Source organism: Psammomys obesus, unplaced genomic scaffold, assembly GCF_907164565.1.
Source record: "Psammomys obesus unplaced genomic scaffold, mPsaObe1.curated_primary_1811, whole genome shotgun sequence".
In the NCBI taxonomy this organism is placed as follows: domain Eukaryota; kingdom Metazoa; phylum Chordata; class Mammalia; order Rodentia; family Muridae; genus Psammomys; species Psammomys obesus.
In genome coordinates, this window is record NW_026585685.1 from 5,484,873 (window position 1) to 5,505,314 (window position 20,442).

Below are 20,442 nucleotides of genomic sequence, written 5' to 3' on the forward strand. Positions count from 1 at the left end.
CTTTTGAAGGGACTGTGAGGATCAGGGTGTGACTTTGTGAAGGCAGAGGATCAGACAATGTTACATCCCAAACTTCAGAACTCAGGCACGTAAGAGTTGTAGACAGAAGCTCAAGGAAGTCTGTCTTCCACATCCGGAGATTGGCCTGGGATTTCTGAGGCAGGAGGATTGATATGAGTTTAAGGTCAGCCCAGACTATGTAGGAAGATCCTATCTTTAAAAAATAAACAGAAGCCAGGTCCGGTGGCACATGCCTGGAATCCCACCACTCAGGCAGAGGCAGGCAGATCTCTGTGAGTTCAAGGCCAGCTTGGTCTACAAGTTAAATCCAGGGCAGACAAGGCTACACAGAGAAACCCTGTCTCAAATAAATAAATAGATAGATAAATAAATAACAAAATCAATAACAACAAAAAGGGAACAAATCAGAGCAGCTGTACTATCTTCAAGTCTGTGCTTAGGAACTGGGGTGCTCATTTGGGAGGCCCTGTGGTGGGTGTCACAGACAACAAGAGCGATTTTGAGGGTTACGGCTTTGGCTTTGATGGGGTAGAGGAGGATAAAGGGAATTTGTGCCCCCAAGAGCAGTTTGAAAAGTAGTTTTCTGGTCCCCTGCACTTTCAGCCCCCACATCTGCTCCAAATACATTTACAGCTCCCTGAGTCCAGCAACTTCTGGGGCTGTGCCCACCCCACACTCACACGAGGTGACCAATCACAACCAACCCAAGGACATCAAGAACCAGCTTAGCTACTCACACTGGTAGAAGATGGGAAGGACCCCCCGCCCCTTCTCAGCCACACAGAGAGAGGGGGAATGTACGCTGGGTGCTGTGCTGTGAACAGCCAGTGATCTCTAGTCCAGCCATCTCTCGTCAGTGTCGACACTGAGCTGGTCTCTATGCATTCTGAATATCATCCTGGCTTGAGGGCAGAGAGATGCTAACACCCACAGACATAGAAACGCCAGCCACACACATGCACGCTCAATCCCATCTTTACACGAGGGTGCATGTGCAGTTACCTTCCAGAAGTCCAAAAATGGTAGTTGCCTGAACTTGGAAAAGAGAACGGCTGTGGGCTGTAGCACATCTGAGAAGTGCCCATCAGCTCTGAACCCTCCTCCTAGACTCTGTCTTAGACTTTAGGTCTGTGTTTTGTTGTTGTTGTTGCTGTTTTGTTGTTATTGTTGTTGCTAGACATCACAAGAGGCACTGGAAAGGATTTAAGAAACACAAGCACAAGGTCAAAGGAAAAAAAAAAGAACCTCCCCAAATGCTGAAATCCAATGCAGCCATCAATTTCCAGATTGGCAGTGTACACATTCAGAGGGTTACAGTAAAAACACTATTGCGAAGGCTGGCAAAAAGTTCCCAGGGAGTTATTTAGGTTTTGAGAGTCATGTGGTCTCTTTGCAATGACTCACATATGCTGTCATAGCACAAAAATAGTCATAGATAATTGTAAGCATGGTTCATGTTTCAATAAAACTTTATTTATATATTAAAAACAATGTAGCCTGTGTGCTTTAGTTTGCAGTCCCCTGTGCAGAAACCGGGGTTGTCAAGATGGACTTCATGGTTCTGCAAGGTTTTCCGTTCTTTTTCTGTTGTTGTTTTTCTTTTGACAGGGACTCTGTTAGGTCCACCCTAGCCTCCATCTTGCCATCCTCCTGCTCACTTCCTGAGTGCCTGGGCTAGAGGTATGAGTCAGCACGTCCAGTTTGCCAAGGACTGAGAAGGGCTCCACACTGCCTCCTCCAGAGAGGACAAAGATCAGGCCCCCTTCATGTGGCCTCAGTCTTGTTCAGTTTTGTTTTTGAAGTTCTGAAGCAATGATGTGGACCTCCCCTCCTTTTTCCCTCCCTCCGAGTATGTGAACTCATCTTCTTCCGTGTATGTTTCCGTCTTCTTCCCTCTGCTCCCGGTACTCGCATTGCTGTGCAGTTCTAAAATGAGACTCCCACAGTCCTGATGGCTAAAAGCCGCATCCTCCTTCCAGGTTCTCCCTGTTCTGGGATGCAACGGGGCTGTGTAACAGTGGAAAGAACTCTGTACTGCTTCGCTGGGCAAGGCATGCCACCATGTCTTGCTGTGTGACTTTGGGCAAATTACGTAACCTTTCCTACTTGCCCTCTTCTTGGCTGGCAAGTGGAAGAGTCACCTAACTGGCTTCTAAAGCCCCTTGCAACTCTAATTTTGTGGTTTTGGGGAGCTGTGGCCTCAATGTAGTGGAACTGTCTGAGGTCATTAGTCAGGAGATCACTCACAGACCTTAATGAAACTGTCAGGAGGCCAGCAGAAACTAGTCACGTGAATTTATAGCTGTCAATTTTCCTAAGGCCTGCAGAGCTGAGGGGATGGGTCCTAGTGACCTTCAGAGAACTGAGATGTTCTCACCAAAGAGGAAGGAGGAAGACAAATGACTCCAGAAGCCCCTCTACTCCAAGGAAACCCATTTATTTCTAGTGTCATTTGGATAGCTACAAAACAGATGCAGGTTTGGACTTGGTTGAATACAGAATTTTGGGAAGCTGGAGTTGGAGGACTGGGGTGGTGGCTGAACCTTTTCTCTCCTTATGCTAGAGATTCAGGTGCTCTTCTCTTGGCCATATACAGGCAGCCCCTCAGAGTCCACCCAATAAATGCATAGCTAAGTGAAGAGGGAGGGAGCTTGGAGGACTTCATACAAGGAAGTAACAACTTTAGCGGGGGTCAGGGAAGGTACAGAATAAGGACACTGAGGCAGGTGGGAGCTGGTGGGGGCTGGCAGCTCTCAAGAGCTTGTGAGGAGCCTTCATTTCCACACCTTCCACTCCGACACCAGCTCATATGGATGACACAGCTGGGGAAGGGCAGGGGGCATGGGCACTGGGGTGACAGTATCCAGGAAGGAGGGATCAGATAGCCCACCTTTCCTTCCATTGTTCTGCCACTGAGCTCTACGCCAGCCTACAGAGCCTACATTCTGGCCTTCAGGAAGGCAGGCTTTTACTGTCTGGCTCTGCTGAAGCTGTAACCTAAATAATTCACTCACCCATCACTCTCTGAGCATTAGGAGAAAAACAAAACCAGCCCCGGCCCTGTGCTCAGGTTTCCACGGCATAGAGGGCAAGCAAGGAGGCTGGAAAGGCCATGCTAAGCCTTCAACCGTCCCCTGGGAGCGGTGACAAACACCGGAAATGAGCCACAGTGTGTTTCTTCCAAACCCTTGGGCTAAAGATGGCAATGACCGGCTCTGAAATGTTTTTAAAACAAAATGAAACAAAACAACAAAACCAAGGATATGTCACAGAGACTTAATGTGGTCTGCAGAATATACAATATTCACTTGGTGGCTCTTCCCAGAAAATATTTGCCAACCCCTAGCCTCCAGCCAGCCTCCATTCTTCAGAAGGAGGCCACGACAGCCTTTGACCTCTCCACTGCGACCCTGGCCTGTGGCCCTGCTACATGCGGAGATTGTTAGAGGCCTGCCTTCTGAAGTTAACATGACTGTTCATCTCATTTAACAAAAACAAAAACATGCCCTGAGGTGGGGTGATTATAGAATCTTAGTCAAATGCAAAGGGAGATGCCTTTTCAGGGATCAGGCATCATCCTGGCTGGTCTCTAACACCCTACTATTAAGGCCTCGGTGATAAGAGGAAGCCAGCATGCTACTCCCAAGCCACCTGGGAGACTAGCCTGATTGTGAAGACCTTGGGCTCTACTCTGGCCTGGCAGGTACCTATATAGGGAGCTGGCTGAAGCTCCCAGAAGAGAAGGGTCAGAAGGGCAACAGGATGTCAGTTCACGGTGTTCCAGCTGTAACTGTGCCGAGTGACCTCTGGGCTGTTTGGGGGCCTATTTGGGGGATTGAGAAGTGGCTCCACTCTTCAGTGGGTGTATGTACTCTGGATTACTTTGGATGGGAGATCAGTAGCCTCAATCGAAGTCCCAGTGGTCAAAGCCCCATCTCCTAGGAAACAAGTTGCTGCTATCTAGACAGTGCTTCGGGGTTCCACTCTCTACATAAAATTATCTTGCAAGGCCTAGGCTGGAATCTCAACGTCCGTGTTTTGGAAGCCCAAGATGTAAGCTCTCCGGCAAATCATCTCATCCCCCTGTGACTCGGCTTTCCCATCCATTAAAACAAGCAAACACCTGAAGTTTAGGGTGGGTTGATTCTGAGGACCTGTGCTTCCCATAGATGGCCAGGGAGGGAGCCCCGCCCTGCCTCTGCAAAGCTGTGCTGAAAAACTCATCTCCACTTTCTAGTACTGTCCAAAAGAGATCTCACTGGCTCAGCACCAGGGCACAGTGCTTCCTCTGACATCTTAGCATCTTGCTGGGGGATGCAGGACTGATGGGAAGGACGGGATGGGAAGGGACTGCTGTGATTTCGTGACTTTGTGTCCTGTGATCAGGGGATAGCTGAAGATCAATGAGAATTTCATCCATACCACACCCACTGCAGGTAGCTCAGAGGCCATGGTACTTTAAACTGTTTAAATCGTCTGCCATCCACTCCCTAACTTGATAAACTCTTCCTTAGGCACAGGATTGTGTGTGTTGGCCTTTGTTCATAGGAGAGTGCAGGTCTCAAATATGTGGCCGAAGATCCAAGCATCTCTACTGAGCAGGGTGAGTAACAGGACCCTGGCAGGTTTAATGTTATAGCCGACGTGGGACACATGTCCAGGGAAGTGAGTTCTCATATCTGCTATCTGATGACCAGAAGCCATTCTTCAGTCCAAAGCCCAGTCAAGGCTGTCCTGCCTAAGCCATGACCTCCAAGAGTTACCGTGTGACCTAGAAAGCAAATGAGCAGGTAGAAGAAGGTTAGAGAAGGCAACAGGGAACCAGCCATTGTAGCCTGCCAGAGAGCCCCGGGATAGGCAAGTCACTTAGCAGTCACTGCTGCCTGTCTCCTAAAGCCATCCAAGCTGAACACGTGCGGCCTGGTGGTCCATGCTGACACCGGTTGGGCAAGCCTCACCACCATTTGCTTCTGAGTCACTAACAAATTGCAAAGGCAGTGATCTACCTTTTAGGCCACACACCCAAGCCTGTTACAGTATGGCAAATGTCCCAAGGTCTGTGATAGGTCTTATTTGGCACATCTTAATAGACATTCTCAAAATGGCTGCCTCCCTTTGCTGCCTACAGATGGGCTGCCCTCCCTTTTAGTCAGCCAACACCCTACACACACACACACACACACACACACACACACACACACAAACACACACACACACACACTTTTTAAAAAGTTTTGTGTATCTAAGTGTTGTGTCTGCATGAGGGTCTGTGCACCACATGTGTGCCTGGTGCCCAAGGAGATCAAAAGAGGGCATCAGATCCTTTAGGACTGTGTTGCAGACAGTACTGAGCTGCCATGTGGGTGCTAAAGTTGAACCTGGATAAGTTCTCTTAGTCACTGAGCATCTCCCCAGCCCCCAAACCTTTTCCTGTTATAGCTCCCAGTGTTGTGGGTTCCTCAGAACCTTAGAACCAGGTTTTTGTTTGTTTGTTTGTTTGTTTGTTTGTTTGTTTTGTTTTTGGTTCCTTTTGTTAGCCTGCTGGCTGTGCATGGTGGGAAGGGGACAGAGTCACTGAGGTGGCTTGCCGGGAAGTGTCACTCGTTCGCACAGCACAGATGATGTTGACAAAGGCATGCAACTAATTAGCCAGGGCACTCAGGAACTGCTAAAGAGTTTGATAAAATTTTAATCACCCCTTGTTTTGCGGGGCAGGCAGCAAGCCATGATGATAATAATCTTCTTCTTGGGTGCTGTCACTGGGGACAAAGCAATCTGACTACAGGAGGCCAGGTAGGAAGTGCAGGAAGTTAAGGAGCGTAGGAGTGGTGTAGGTGACAGGGGACAGGCAGTGGCAAGGTGGCAGGCAGAGTGGTTACAGTTTCTGAAACTTAGGTAGAAGGAGAAATTGCTCCCTGGATGACCTATGCAATTTCCTCAGTTCTCTCCTTCTTTATTTTTATTTTTTGAGACAGGTATCATGTAGCCCAGGCTACTCTTAAACTCTTGATCTTGCTGCTGAGTGCTAGGATTACAGATGTGCGCCTCTGTGCCCTGCTCTGCTTTGTTTTAAAAGGCTCAGTGTTTTCTAGTGGTGCAAAGCAAAGAGGAGAAAACCAAGGCAGGCAGAACATCAGTTTTGCCTACGGGGGGGGGGGGGGGGGGGGGCGGCCCCCCCGGGGGCGGGGCATAGGGGGGGGGGGGGGGGGGGGGGGGGGGGCGGAACTGTCCCCTCGGCAGCAGTGCATAGAGGACTGTCTGGAATGTGTTCCCACGGCTCGCACGGCCATCTTACGGCACGCTATCCTGGCCCTCCAGGATGTGCTACTCTGTGACGCCTGTGCTACCCCAGGTGAAGGGGGAACAGGAGGGGAGGATGAGGTATCAGCTCAATACCTTGGTGGTTCTGACCCTGTGTCCACTGCTGCAGCTCCACCCCGACAGGTCCGGGAGCACCTTACACTCCTCCCCCAGCAGGCATGGCTCCATCTGGCACCACCACTTCTGCAGGACGATGGAGGCTGTGGGGCAGGAGGCAGGTGTGGCTCTGAGCTCTGGGGGCACTGGGCACAGCGGGCCTGTGAATGAGGAGTACCTTCCCACATACAGGCCTTGATTGCCACCTTCCCCTTCTCTTCCCCCTACTCTGGGCTGTCCAAGGAGGCAACATTGTACTTGGGCTGAGATCTAGGCACTATTGCAATCAACTTCATCACTGTGTCACACCAAAAGGGGAGGAGGACATCAAGTCAGGAGGAGGGTGAGGCTGACTCTGGAGCAGCCATCATCAGCACAAAGGTGCTGTCTTCAGTGCCCTCCGTGTATATGAGCTGGTATCCAAGCCACATCCGGGAGAGCACAGCTGGTGCGTGAGCCAGTGAGCAGGAGCATGGTGGCGATATGGATGTTACCAGAGCGTGAGAGCACAGGTGTGAACAGAAGGGAAGGAGAGTTGGGTGTGCGATGTGGGTGATCGCACGTGTCCACAGGAAGGAGGCTGAGAATAAGAGACCTGTGGAAGAGGACCTCACCAGAGCGGCGTGCGGCCAGGTGCAGTTGGTGTGAGGGGAGGGATCAGGTGGTTGGTGTATGAGTGGCCCTGTAACAAGAGCTTTCTTCCTCTGTGACACAGGGCCGGCTCTGTCTGCCCTCTCCTCCGAGACGATTCCCATTGCAAGAGACTGATAAGGCAAGCCTTGAGATGGCTCTGAAACTAGATCCCCAGCAGATGGCCAGGCCTAGATGGACTTTCTTATCTCTGCTCTGCCCAGGCTGCCCAGGGCCTGGCTGCTCACTCACCGTCCACACAGGAGGGCTTTGCCCTTGTGGTGCCAGCCACCTGGCCAGAGAGGCAGGAGCATTTGACCGTCTGGGAGCGCTCCTCGATGTGGTTCCGGTTGCAGCAGCGATGTGCAGCAATCACCTCGCAGGTGCCCTGCTTCACTAGGACTGGTGGGGCCGGCAGTGTGAGATCAGGAGACCCCAGGCTGCCACCCCTGCTCTCCTATCTCCCACCCTGCTGCAGGCCCTCAAGTCCCTCCTCCTGGCTCATGGAAAGGTTATTTAAGAGCTATCAGGTTCTGGGACTGGAACTCAGTGGTAGTGTTTCTTAGCATAGGGGAGAGGGCTGGGATCAAACCTTCAAAACACACACACACACACACACACACACACACAGAGAGAGAGAGAGAGAGAGAGAGAGAGAAAGAGAGAGACACAGAGAGAGAGAGAGAGCTAATGGTAAAGGAGAAAAGGCCAGATGAAACCTTCATGTTAGCCCCCGCCCCCAGGCCATGTTCATGACTCTTTGAAAGCTGGAGTCCCACACCAGCCCCCACTTTCCACTTTCTCAGGGTGAGGGCAAGGGCCTCAGAGCTTACAATACGTGGGGGAGGATCATCCGCTTACAGAGGCTTTAGCCATCCCAGAAGGAAAACCCCAGAATTAGGCCAGGAGACTAGACTTAAGCCTCCACCCGAGGGCCTCTCACTGCAGAACACCTTCCCCCTGGAGGAGATGATGCCAGCAGGTCTACCCAGTCCTTCTCTGGACCGGGCAGAGGAAGAAGAAGAGTTCCCTGGGTAATGACCAGAGGAGTCACCTTTTCAAATTTTACTCTGCCCCCCAGACATCTGCCTGCTTTGTGGGATGGGTTGGAGTGCCTTCTAGCTCTCTAGATGTCCCAGAAAACCCCTTCCCTGGTCTCACCACCTTCCGCAAACCTGTAGATGTTGGTGGCTGCAAGGAGGCAGAGGCCGGACGTGCCCACAGCCAGGCCAGGCACAGTGCGAGCACCCAGCTGCCAGGGCTCCAGCTGCTTGAGGCCCTCTCACTCATTCTGTGGAGAGAGGTGCACACCCTGCTTAGGTCAGCGCAGATGCTCCGTCTGAACCCAGATTCAGCCCCTTCTCTACGCCATGCTCTAGAGGCGCAAGGTTAAGCAGGACGCATACCTTGACTCCAGGCAGCTTGCAGCCAGGTACGATGTCACTGTCGGAAGTGATGAGTGACACAGAAGGACCAAGGGACAGGAAGGCAGAGCCTGGGGAGGAGACATTTGAGAGATTTTGCAGAGTGAATCAAAGGGCTGTGCCATGGATTAGACAGCGATGATGACTCCTGTTTTTTGATCTCTTGACCTAGTCACTTCACTCCTGTGCTCTTGATTAAATCCCAATAGAGGGATTGCTATTATCCATTTTTCCAAATAAAGCCCAAAAAGTCTTCATCTGTAAACAAAAATAAAGACCATCCAAACAGCCATCAGTAGAGGAACTGAGTACAGTGGAGAATCTGGAAATGCAGTTCCCTCTGGATTGCTGGGAACGCAGAACAGAAGAGAACACAACACAACGAAAACCAAAATTATCACTGAACTTTGTAAGGACCTGTGTGGTAGACTGCGGTGAAAAGCCAGTCTGACAGGAGGGAAAAGAGCAACAGGAGGAGGCGTACACACGGAGTAGACAGTGTGTACCAGGGAGGGAGTTCGGGTTGCCTCATGTGTACACACCAGCTCTGTTTGCCATTAAGAATGGAATCCCCCCCCATTACATGTTTGAGTTTCAAACCATAAGACTATAGTAGCAATTCGATCTGAACGCAATTTAAATTAAAAAAAAAAAGAAATGGGCTTTTAAAAAAAAGATCTCTGGGCTTGGCAGCGCACACCTGTACTCTGCAGTCAGGGGAGCAGAGGCAGGTGGATCTCTGTGAGTTTGAGGCCAGCCTCATCTACATAGTTAGTTCCAGGCCTAGCCAGGGCTGTATAGGAAGACCCTGCCACAAACAAACAAACAAACAAACAAACAAACACAAAACACAGCTGAAGGGGATGGATCAGTGAGTAAGAGTACTTGCTGAGCAAGCATGAGAACACCAACAGGAGATGTAAAAAGCTGGACGATGTAAAAAGATCCCTGGGTTGCTGGACTGCCTAGTGCTAGACTCGGTGGAAGACCCTGCCTGAAAGGAGGAAGGTGGAGAGTGATGGAGCAGGATGTCTATCAGACAGGCTTCCTCTGGCTGTCACGTGGGCACACACATGCAAACATCATGCACACACATGAAAACAGACAAACAAACAAGTAAATGGGAGAAAAAGAAACCTAGGCTACAAGTTGAATGTCTTGCCCAAGGCTGACTGGCATGGGACAGGACCCAGAGGCCTGCCCTCGGCCCACTGTTCTCTTCCTCCTTTCTTCTGTGAACCAAACAGGGCCTCCAACATCTAGCCAGAGGATGGATAAGAACCAGGGAGAAACCAGAAAAGCAGAAACACACACACACACACACACACACACACACACACACAGCTGAGAGAAACTAGACATAGAAGGGGACAGAAAGAGCCCCCGGAGGCCACATGGTCAAGGGTTGGCCTGGGTCACTGGCCCTGGCAAGTGCCAGCACAGTTCTAGGAATACCATGTGCTAAACCAAAGGATGCCGCTGCTCCCTTGGGGGTAATGTCCACTCCTCCAGGCTATCTCCAGGTTTCCCACTTACCGTTCCTGGGGTCTTTAGGCTTTTATCTGTTCATCTGCTGGGCTCAGACTCATTCCATCTGGACAAGTAGGGAGCAATATAAAGGTTGTTCAGAGCAGAGGCAGGGCAGATCCCTGGGGGGTGGAGGTGCATAAGAGAAAGCTTAGAAGCGACTAGGGGAAATGGGCTGAGCGGCGAAGGAAGGCCACCTTAGGCTGTTCCCTCAGCAAGGGCAGTCACTTCTCTAGGGATCTGTCCCTGCTCCTCTTCCCTCCCTCCTCCACAGACTATGGAAACCTGTAGGGACAGTGGCCTTGGGAAGAGTGACTGGGCTTTCTTTTTCCTAGGAGTGAAGCAAGGGTAGGAAGGTCTAGGAATCAGTGCCATTGTCCTCTTCCTGGTCTTGGGACAAAGTTAGGGTCAGAGAAGGTGCAGAATTTGCCAGCCTTCTGGAAGCCGGCCCCTGGGAAAGAGTCCCTGGATCTCCAAATTCTCTTTGCCTCCACCTTCAAGCCATCGTGAGCCTTGCTTCCTGGACTCCTCTGGAACTGGCTCCCTTCTGCGGCTGTCCCTCAGTCCCACTGCTGAGGGCTAGCCCGGCAGTGCAACAGGTCTCTGATTCAGTGCACAGCCCACAAGAGCGTCTCCATCCTCCCACAAGGTCCTCTCTTCACTCAGTCTCCATTGAGAAGTAAAACTGAAACACAGGCTGGCCATCTCAGGAAAGGCCTGCAGAGGGGAACGGGCGTGGGGGATGGAAGAGCCTGCCCACCCGCCCTGGACACGGGTGTGTTCCCACCCTTCTAGACACGCCTCTCTTTTCAGTGGGTGTCCTCTTCCAAGCTGTGTCAGAAGCCCTTATTTTGACCATTGCAAATGCCACTTGTTCTTCTCTTGGGAGCATCCTATTTCTGGCTGAGCTCTCGCAGCGGCCGATACAACTCACACGTTCCTCCTAGGTACTCCAACGATCAGAGAACCTGGGCAAGATGGGTACTCAGGACCTCTGGCATTCCACCCCCAACCCCACCCCGTTCCTTAAATGGTCCTGGAGAAGGAAGCTTCTGGGATTTGATCTTCGGTGTCCATAGTCTGCCTCAGTTTCCTTGGGCTGTTTCCCCAATGGCCAGTTCAGGCTAAGGTGAGGCTGCATACAAGCAAGGGATCAGCAAGAACCTTCGACCTTGTTTTGCTGGCTCCGGTTCCCTCCCGCGCCCACTCTTACTCCAGGTACCCACCTGCTCCACAGCACTGGTCCTGGCTCAACCTTCCGGCCTGAGGTCCTCGCTGCCTCTGGGCTTCGCATATAGACTCCCAAAGACGGGGCTCTCGCGGGAGTGGCCAGCTCGGGTGTTGTCTTGTCCCGAGCGCTCCCCGCGATCTGATCACTAAGTTGCTGCTCCCAGAAGAGAGGGGTAGGGAGCGATCTGGCCAAGTTGGAGTCCCTGACTCAAGTGTGCCCAGCTCTGAGCACCTGGATGGATGCTCCGGGCCAGGACCCTCCGGCTCCCCGGCTCAGCCGGGTCCTTCCGAGCTTGCCGCCCGGCAGGCAAGGGAGCGCGCAGCCGCGCCGCTTAGCTGGGAGTCGTTCCCGCTGCTTCAGCCCTTGCGGGCACCGCCGTCTCCTTCGAGACAGCGTGGGGCGCTCTGCCGGGAGGATGGGCACAGCTGGCACGCAGCGGCCTCTTGTGGCGCAGGGCGAGACCAGGGACAAAATCCCACGGGCTCTGTTTTCATGTAGTTTCTCTAGCCAGAACGCATCAATTAGAGCAGGTCTCTAAATCCTCCAGGAAATGTGGCCCCTAGTCCTGTGTTCTGGGATGGGAGTGGGCAGTGAGGTAGGTAATAGTATTCACCCAGACCAGCAGTAGGCTGTTATTTAAATCCGAGTTCATTAAATCTTAAAATCCAGTTCTTCAGACCACATACAGTGGCTCATATCTATAATCCCAGAACTCGGGAGACCGAAGCAGGAGGATTGTTACGATTCCTGTGAATCTGGGCTATAGCGTGAGCCTATCTAAAACGACAAAAACCAAACCAAAACAAACCCCCCAACCCAAACAAACAAAACACAAGTACACAAGCAAACGCAGCAGGGGTCGGGGGACAGGGAGGCAGAAAGTTTGAGGACAGCTTGGTTTATATGCTTTCTCGTAGGGTTCCAGACCAGGTAGGGCTGCCTTAGCCAGACCGTATCTGGCTAAGGGGGGGGGGGGGGTAGGGGGGAGATATCACGTGTTATTTAAGGTGCTTTCCATGCACCGGAAGCTAGGACCGGTGGGAGATTCCCATGTTGCACGAAGGTTTTGCTTTGTTTTGTTTGTTTGTTTGTTTGTTTACCCCAGAGGCTCCTGGTTGACATCAGAAGGGCATAGTAAGTACTTCCGGGACAAAGGTGCAGCCCTTCTACCTGAGAGGACTAGGTACAGTACCAGGGTGGAGAACCAGGCTTCAAGAGGCAGGTGATTGGCCCCGTGGCTAATGGGTATGACTCTCATCTTGGGAACCAAACCTGAAGCTCCTAGTATCTTCATCAGAAAGTTGGTAAAGAATCCCAATTACAATTTTTTTTTTGACAGGCTTATATTTTGGATGTATTAAACGCTGGAGGGGAGAGGTGTTTTGTGACTCTGTCTCTTCGAGGAGGGGTGCACACACCTGTTGTAGTAAGGAAGCTTTGGGGACGTGATTAGGTGTGTGGGAGAAACGAAGGAGGAGGAGGAGCCTGGTTCTGAGGGTCCTGAGCATACAGCCTGGGACAAGGGGTGGGGCTCTTCCTTCTCTTTTTCTCTCCCCTTCTCTCTGGATCTCTGTTTCTGTTGTGTAGGTGCTGGGGATTGAACTCAGGTCATCAGGCTTGGCAGTAAACACCTTTACCTGCTAAGCCATTCCCTCTACCTCTTTAAGACAAAATATCATTATGTAGCCCTGGCTGGCCTGGAATTTACTATGTAGCCCAGGCCAGCTCCTAACTTGTGATCCTCCTGTCTCTGCCTCCATATCCTGGGATTACAGATGTGTGCCAGCACCCCTGAGGGAGAGATCCTTTCACCAGGTGTGGGTCAGTCGGGATGGAAGCGATGTGATGGTCTAGGAATAGGGGAGGGGTTCAGAGGTATGGGAGCCCTAGAATTTGATTATGGATGGGAGCCAGATTGGTTCCAAAAAACAGGGGAGCAGCTGGCATCCTTGTCCATTATCTGGGACTGGAGTCTTGGGGTCTATGGGCCCTAGTTCTGTGGCCCATTTCTACAGCCACACCATAGATGCTGTGAAGAGCCTGGAAGCTGGGTGACACTGAAAAGTGATAGATAAACTGTCCCAGAAACACTGAATAATAAAGCCAATGTTTTTTTTTTTTTTTTTTCTTCCTCCAGTCTTTGGCTTCCCACTGACACTATGTCATTTATCAGACAGTTGGCTTCGGTTTTTCTCAAACAGGAAGAAAATACCCATAGTGGCAGTATGTTCTTTGTCCCTGGCTGCCTTTGCTGCTGTCTTTGAGTTCGCCCTTCCTCCACCCTGGTAACTTCATTTTTCTCTGTCCTCATCTTCCCTCTTCCCCCCACCCCACCAAAAGAAAAAAAAAAAAAGCTCAGACATAATTACAGCAAGGCTGTGTACTTTGAATGACCACTGTAGAATTTTTATTTAGACCTGCTCAAGAAAGCCACCCACCCCTTCGAGGAGGCCCTGGGTATGATCCGGAAGCACCTAGCTGGGTGCCGGGAGGTGGAATCCCAGCTATGACTGGGGAGTCTGTGGTTCCCTCAAGGGCCTTGACTTCTGTTAAACTGTTGAGGATAGATGAGGGAGCGAGAAGTAATCTACTCTCTAATCCAAGTATACAGAGAGAAGGCAGGAAAACAGCCCACCTGTGCTGGCTCCAAACGCCGGGCTTTCCCGCGGCCCAAACAAGCTTTTAGCTTGGTCTTTGCCTCCCCCTGGCGGTAACCAGAGAACTTGCTCAGCATCCCCGTTTTGCTTGGAGCCCTCAAGACGATGGGGATTTTGGAGTCCCACGCCCCTCTGCGCCTTTTCCTAACCCAGAGAAACCAGCGTCAGTAACAGCAGGTTCTGACACCGGTACGTCTCTCTAAGTGGCTGCGTGACTCTTGGGCAAATCTAGCAAAATAACAGGAGACTGTCTGTCCCTGCCTCATCTGTAAAATGGGCGGAGCCCACCTTGCAGGGTTGGTGTAATGACTTAATGACTAGCGCGCGCCTTGCGGAGAGGGCCTAGTGTGAAGCCAAGTCCTCAATAATCGTAGGTATTTCTTATGCCGCTAGCGTTTCTAACTGGTCAGCAGAAGTTAGACCGTGAGGGAGGGGCTCTGAGAAAGTGGGATGGAAGCGACGATTGGAGGGGACTTTTGGAGAGAATTACGCCTCCAGGAGCCTGGAGGTCGGCCGCTGGGCTTGTTCTGCATGGCAACCGGCACCAGCTCTCCCTCTTCTCCGGATTCAGCAGCCCCAGCCCGAGGTGTTGTCACACCAAGTTCTTCACACCCAAGTGGATGTTTCGCTCTGAAGTCATCAGCTCCATAACTCTCCATGCTGGCTGGCCAACCCGAACCGAGCGCGAGGAGGCTGCCTCTCCCACCCCCGTCATAATGGGTAAATTCTAGCGGATTAAATCTAACGGATGTCCAACCTACAGCTCGGCCGAAATGTTTCCTTTGCTCCGCTTCCTTCCCAGGACGGACCCTTCCCCGGTGACATTCTGGCGGAACCGAGCAGGGATGCGGAGAAGAGGCGTGGGGGAGCCGGTGGGGCGGTTCCCGCGTGGCCTAGAGCCTGGGCAAGTTTGTCAAGAGCCAAGTGCGGGCACCGCCCACCTGGAGCCCTAGGGGCGGGGCCTCCCTGGGGGCGGGGCCACGGCCGAGGGCGGGGCACGGAGGCAGCATGCTAAACCGGGTCCGCTCGGCCGTGGCGCACCTGGTGAGCTCGAGTGGCACTCAGTCCCAGCGACCCAAGTCCCCAGATCTGCCCAACACGACCTCAGCGCCGTCCTCTGCCCCAGAAACGCCCAGGAGCCCCCCGGCGAGGTCTGGGAGGGAGGCCGGCGCGCCTCCGAAGACCGCGGAGACTCGGGCGAGCTTCTCCCGACCCACCTTCCTGCAGCTGAGCCCCGGGGGACTGCGACGCGCTGACGACCACGCAGGCCGGGCTGTGCAAAGCCCCCCCGAAACCGGTCGCCGTCTGCCCTGGAGTACAGGCTATGCCGAGTGAGCGCCCCCCGGGGCTCCCAGCCGAGGATGGGGCTCCCACCCTCGCACCCGGCTGCTGGGATGCGTCCCCTTTACGACGCTCCGGGGACCATCCCAGGAACCTGCACCCCTTCCAGCCATCCCTCCGACTGGGTGCAGCCTCCACCGCTTTCTTCAGGACCTTGCCCACCCTACCCCTCGCCGGCTCAGGACAGTCCCCTCCCAGGCAGGGCGCGTACCGCCGAGGATGAGTTGGCGGCTTCCCCAGTCGCGGGCCCGCGATTCACAGGCTAAGGGAGGGGAGGTTCGAGAAGGGGCAGTTCCCTTTGCCAGGGAGATCGCGGGTGGAAAGACTCGCTCACCCGCTTCCTGGCCCCAGCGCCCCAGTTCCCTGTCCTTCTTACCGGTCCCCTCCCCCTCCGCACCCAGAAATAGCCCGCGACACCAGAAGGCGGCCAGCTTCCCGGGGCGGGGGAAGGGTCTGCCCGCCGCACGCCATAGTACCCTTGGGGGGTGGGGGTCTGCAGACAGACAGGTGCTGGTTGGGCAAGGAAATAGACCCCTTGGTTCGCACAGCCTGAGTGGCAGCGTGCTCCCAGAACCCGTATTTATTATTATTTTAATGAATCTTTGGGGAAAGCCAAGCTGCCTGGGAGATGGGGGCACTGAGGTCGTGGAGGGAGGTGGTGGGCGGCCCCTCACCTCTTCTCTTAGCTTCCCACGTGAGAGGAGTTTGTAGCTGAGAGAATCTTTGCCCAGTCCAGGCGGGCCTACATTTCCACCTTACCCAATTTGGGCTGGAGGACTTCCCCCCCTGCAAGAGAGAGGGAACTTTCACTGAGTGCTTTTCGGCTTGAGGATGAATGTGTCCATAATCACTGGCTGAGCTGGTTGAGATTTGAGGTGGGATGTAGAATTTTTGACTCGTAGGGAAGCAAAACTTAACTGCTCCCATCTAGACAACCCTCCTCCTCAGCCCCCCTCCCCGCTCCCAGCACCTTCTTCCAGAAAGCCTCCTTTGCCGAGGATGGTGGAACTAAGGCAGGTCGTCACTGGGCCTTTTGTGGGGCTGTACATTCTGCCACCCAGACAGTACTTCTCGTTGCCCCTGCCTTCTCCTCTTCCCTTTGGCTCGGAGCCCAGGCAGCTGTGACCTTTTTCTGGTTGGCCAGCAGGCAGAAGAGGATGTGTGTGTGTGTAGTGTGTCTAAGGTGGGGGGTTATTCCAGGACCTAGTCTGGTGTTTAACCTGATGTGGGACACTCTGGCCTGGCAGGGTCATCAATGCTGGCAAGAGCAGGCACAATGAGGACCAGGCTTGCTGCGAGGTCGTTTATGTGGAAAGCCGAAGGAGTGTTCCAGGGGCTAACCAGGTAAAATGTCATCCCCGTTCCTAACCTCCAGAGATGCGGTGACGCCTCTCCCCTCAGACTTCAGGCATCGGTTCCTAAATCCGAGAAGTGTGGAGGTTTTGCTCTGCCACAGAAGCCCTAAGTGGCTTCAATGAGATTACTTCCGCTGTTAATGTTTACTGTTCCATTTAAAATATAGCTGCTCATGTGTTTGTGGATGATTTAACTAATCATCAGTGCTGATCTTTGCATCCTTCACGTTTTTAATTTGGCTCTTCTTTCTCTTGACACAGTAGGCTGTGCGTGAACAAGTGAATGGATCTAATTTGACTTAATATCACACTCAGACCTCCTGTTTTATGGTTATATGGCTGCTAACAGGCTGGTTCTGCCCTGTCACCCTCCTTCCCCACTGACTTCCAACTTTGCCTTCCCCAGGGACTCTGCTTCTACTACTGGGGCCTGTTTGATGGACACGCTGGTGGTGGAGCAGCTGAAATGGCCTCCCGGCTCCTGCATCGCCACATCCGGGAGCAGCTAAAGGATATAGTAGAAATCCTTCAGGATCGCTCGCCACCTCCCCTGTGCCTCCCTTCCACTCCGGGGACCCCAGGTTTCTCTGACCACTCACACTTGGTTAGCCCTCAGTCCTGCTGGTCTCCACAGAAGGAAGTGACACATGACAGCTTGGTAATAGGGGCTATTGAGAACGCCTTCCAGCTCATGGTGAGTGGGTGGCCTGCTCCAGGAATGTACTATTACAGACCCTCCAGTCAGCACTGTGTGATGGGGGGGGTCGATGGGTGCCCCCCAGAATCCACCTTGTGTCCCCTTTGACCCTTCCTCTCCCGGCAGGATGAGCAGATGGCTCAGGAGCGGCGCGGCCACCAAGTGGAAGGAGGCTGCTGCGCACTGGTCGTGGTCTACCTGCTAGGCAAGATGTACGTGGCCAATGCGGGTGACAGCAGGTGAGTGGGAAGGTTTGAACGCAGCGTAAGGGGCTGCACTCTCCAGGATGAAGAGAATGCAGAGTGGGAGGTGGGCTAGGTATTAAAGATTGGAGTGCTCAGTGGGGTGACAGATAGAAGGAAAAGTTGTACATATCCATAAGGGAAGGAAGGATGAGGACCTGGATAAGGAATCATCAGGTTCCTTTTGGGGAGGGCCTGCTCCTCTTGCACATGGAGAAAGCTAGGTCCAAATCTTTTCCTCTCTGGGCAGGGCCATCATTATCAGGAATGGTGAAATCATTCCGATGTCTCGGGAGTTCACACCGGAGACTGAGCGCCAGCGTCTTCAGCTGCTTGTAAGTGGGGGCCAGCCCCTCTACCCCAGTCTTTTCCTCTAACGCCTCTCAAAGCTTCCTACTGGGAACTTCCTGGGAAGGTGCTGAATGGACTGTGGAATGCTGGGTGAGCTGGAGAGATGATGCAGCCTCGAGAAGGAGCCTGGGCTGCCATTGTAGCCCCAGTTGAGGAAGGAAATAGTCAGAGGTGGGGGATGAGAACAACAAAGGCCAAAGCAAGGGTGTTATCTTAGTGCATACTCCTGTGGGCTGTCTATCCTGATTGCCGGGGGAGGGGGAGGGGCACTGAATCCTGCTTTGTGTACTTTGCTAATTGTGTAACCTCTGACAAGTCCCTTACTCAATGGTTCCTGCCTCCCAGGCCATTGTGAGGGGTGACTGAGCTCATTAATGTTAATATCAGAGGAGAGTGTAGCCTTCAGTAAACTTTCTTTTAAGGACCTGTTGTAATTTAACAGTTATACATTGTACCGGGGCTGTGTGATGAGTGTTATGCTCTCTCTCCCGTCTGTCCCCTCCCAACTTCAGGGCTTCTTGAAACCAGAACTGCTAGGAAGTGAGTTCACCCACCTTGAGTTCCCCCGAAGAGTCCAGCCCAAGGAGCTGGGGCAGAGGATGCTGTACAGGGACCAGAATATGACTGGCTGGTAACACTTCCCTTAGAGCTGGGGCCGTTCCCATGGCAATGCAACCAGCCATTCGCCAGCAGCAAGGTGGAGCTGGGGGCTGGGTCAGGCTCAGAATACGGCCATTCCCTGGAAGGGTTTGTGTGTGGTGGGTGCTGTTCATAGGGGATGGGGGATTTGCCCTCTGGGTGATGCCTCCTCTACTCCTCCCTCCCCAGGGCCTACAAAAAGATTGAGCTGGAGGATCTCAGGTTCCCTCTGGTCTGTGGAGAGGGCAAAAAGGTAAAACAGGGCCCTCCCCACGGGTAGAGGTGGGAGAGGGCAGGAAGACCTGCTACAGCTCATTGAGGGAGGTGGAGGTTTCTTAGTAGGTGTGGGAAGGCTCTGTGGTTTCAGTGAGTCTGAGAGGAACTAAATAGCAGCAGCGTTCTTTCTCACTTCGCCCAGGCCCGGGTAATGGCCACCATTGGGGTGACCCGAGGCTTGGGAGACCACAACCTGAAGGTCTGCAGTTCCACTCTGCCCATCAAGCCCTTCCTCTCCTGCTTCCCTGAGGTGAGCACACCTCCTTTCCTTCAGGAGGATCCGACTGGCTTTTACCCAGGGCTCTTTTATTTCCAACCTCCCTGTCTAGCAACGCTTACACCACTGTCCTCTCTCTCTTTGGCTACCAGGTACGTGTATATGACCTGACACAGTATGAGCACTGTCCAGATGATGTGCTGGTCCTGGGAACAGATGGCTTGTGGGATGTGACCAATGACAGTGAGGTAGCTGCTACTGTGGACAGGGTGCTGTCAGTCTATGAGCCCAATGATCCCAGCAGGTAGGGGGTTCCTGGCAAGGTGTTGGCGGGGGGGCTTGTCCTGGTGAAGGAAGGGGCAATGGGGGACAAACGCTGGAGCCCCCCATGCGGGCCTGCATCTGTCTTCTCATCTACATGTTGGTACATGAATGTTCACATGTGCTCCTGGCAGGTATACAGCTCTGGCCCAAACTCTGGTCTTGGGGGCCCGGGGCATCCCCCGGGACCGTGGCTGGCGTCTCCCAAACAACAAGCTGGGTTCCGGGGATGACATCTCGGTCTTCGTCATCCCCCTGGGAGGGCCAGGCAGCAGTTGCTCCTGAAGGGCTCAGCCCCATGCCTCTCACCCATCCCAGCCTCTCCGTTGTTACCATTCTCCCAGCCCAAACAACGGAAGTTGTGTCCCTGACACTTGAGTGGCCACTTAATTGACAAAGAAATGGGACACCCAACTGGATCCAAAATCACAGCAATCAGCAAATAAACCAGGTAGACAAAGGTGTGTGTCACTATTTGCTTCGACTGGAACCTGAAAAGCGGGCATGGAAAGAACCCCGGGATATTCCTAAAGATGTGGCTTCCCCAGGCTCCCCCGCTGTCCCCTTTTCCCGGCCCACATACCTGCCACGAGTGGCTCCTTCCATCTGCTGGCGTCTGCCAAGTCTGTGTGTCCAGCCCAAACCTTTGCTGAGCTTTGAGGACCACACGTTCAGTCATCTCCCAGCCGTCCCCTCCACAGTACCCTGGTGCTTCCGAGCAACGCACCTTGAACTGAATTCACAATTTCCCCCGTCAATAATTCTTTCTCCGGCTTCATCCTTTCAGCGGGCGCCATCATGGCTGCTTGAGTTAGTAATGCAGCTGCTGGCCACGCCTGGCTTATGCGTCTCCATTACAATTCTCAACTACTTCAGTCATGCAGGCCATCTAGTGTTTCAGGAAATCAGCCACCTCAGTGGCCGTATACACCACGTAGCCGAGCTGTGTCCTCGGCTGTACCATCTCAGTTTGTGTAAGTTATTGCGGTTCACACAATGATGGAACTCCCTAGCAACACATTCTCATAACATCTCTTATTAAGGGATGTGTGACTAGACGGTTGACTATTTAAAAGATCTTTCATATTTGCCTTTA

At 52.9% G+C, this 20,442-nt stretch overlaps 2 protein-coding genes across 3 annotated transcripts; one reads left to right on the forward strand and one right to left on the reverse strand.

Moving 5' to 3' along the window:
- Positions 1-4,780: 4,780 nt before the first annotated feature.
- On the reverse strand, positions 4,781-8,358 carry Tafa3 (TAFA chemokine like family member 3). Its single transcript, XM_055628080.1, has 4 exons — positions 8,244-8,358; positions 7,321-7,470; positions 6,418-6,542; positions 4,781-4,792 (listed from the first exon to the last, which is right to left on the reverse strand). Exons 1-4 carry the CDS (start codon positions 8,356-8,358, stop codon positions 4,781-4,783), a joined length of 402 nt encoding a protein of 133 aa, XP_055484055.1.
- A 6,543-nt stretch (positions 8,359-14,901) lies between these two features.
- Ppm1j (protein phosphatase, Mg2+/Mn2+ dependent 1J) lies at positions 14,902-19,798 on the forward strand. Of its 2 annotated transcripts, XM_055628187.1 has the most exons (10): positions 14,902-15,238; positions 16,496-16,592; positions 17,010-17,297; positions 17,427-17,539; positions 17,793-17,877; positions 18,406-18,524; positions 18,722-18,785; positions 18,951-19,058; positions 19,178-19,329; positions 19,481-19,798. In XM_055628187.1, the coding sequence occupies exons 1-10, from the start codon at positions 14,916-14,918 to the stop codon at positions 19,629-19,631; spliced, it is 1,500 nt and encodes a 499-aa protein (XP_055484162.1). In that variant the 5' UTR covers positions 14,902-14,915; the 3' UTR covers positions 19,632-19,798. The 2 variants fall into 2 exon arrangements, with proteins under 2 accessions (XP_055484162.1, XP_055484169.1); XM_055628194.1 differs by lacking the exon at positions 19,178-19,329.
- Positions 19,799-20,442: the final 644 nt, after the last annotated feature.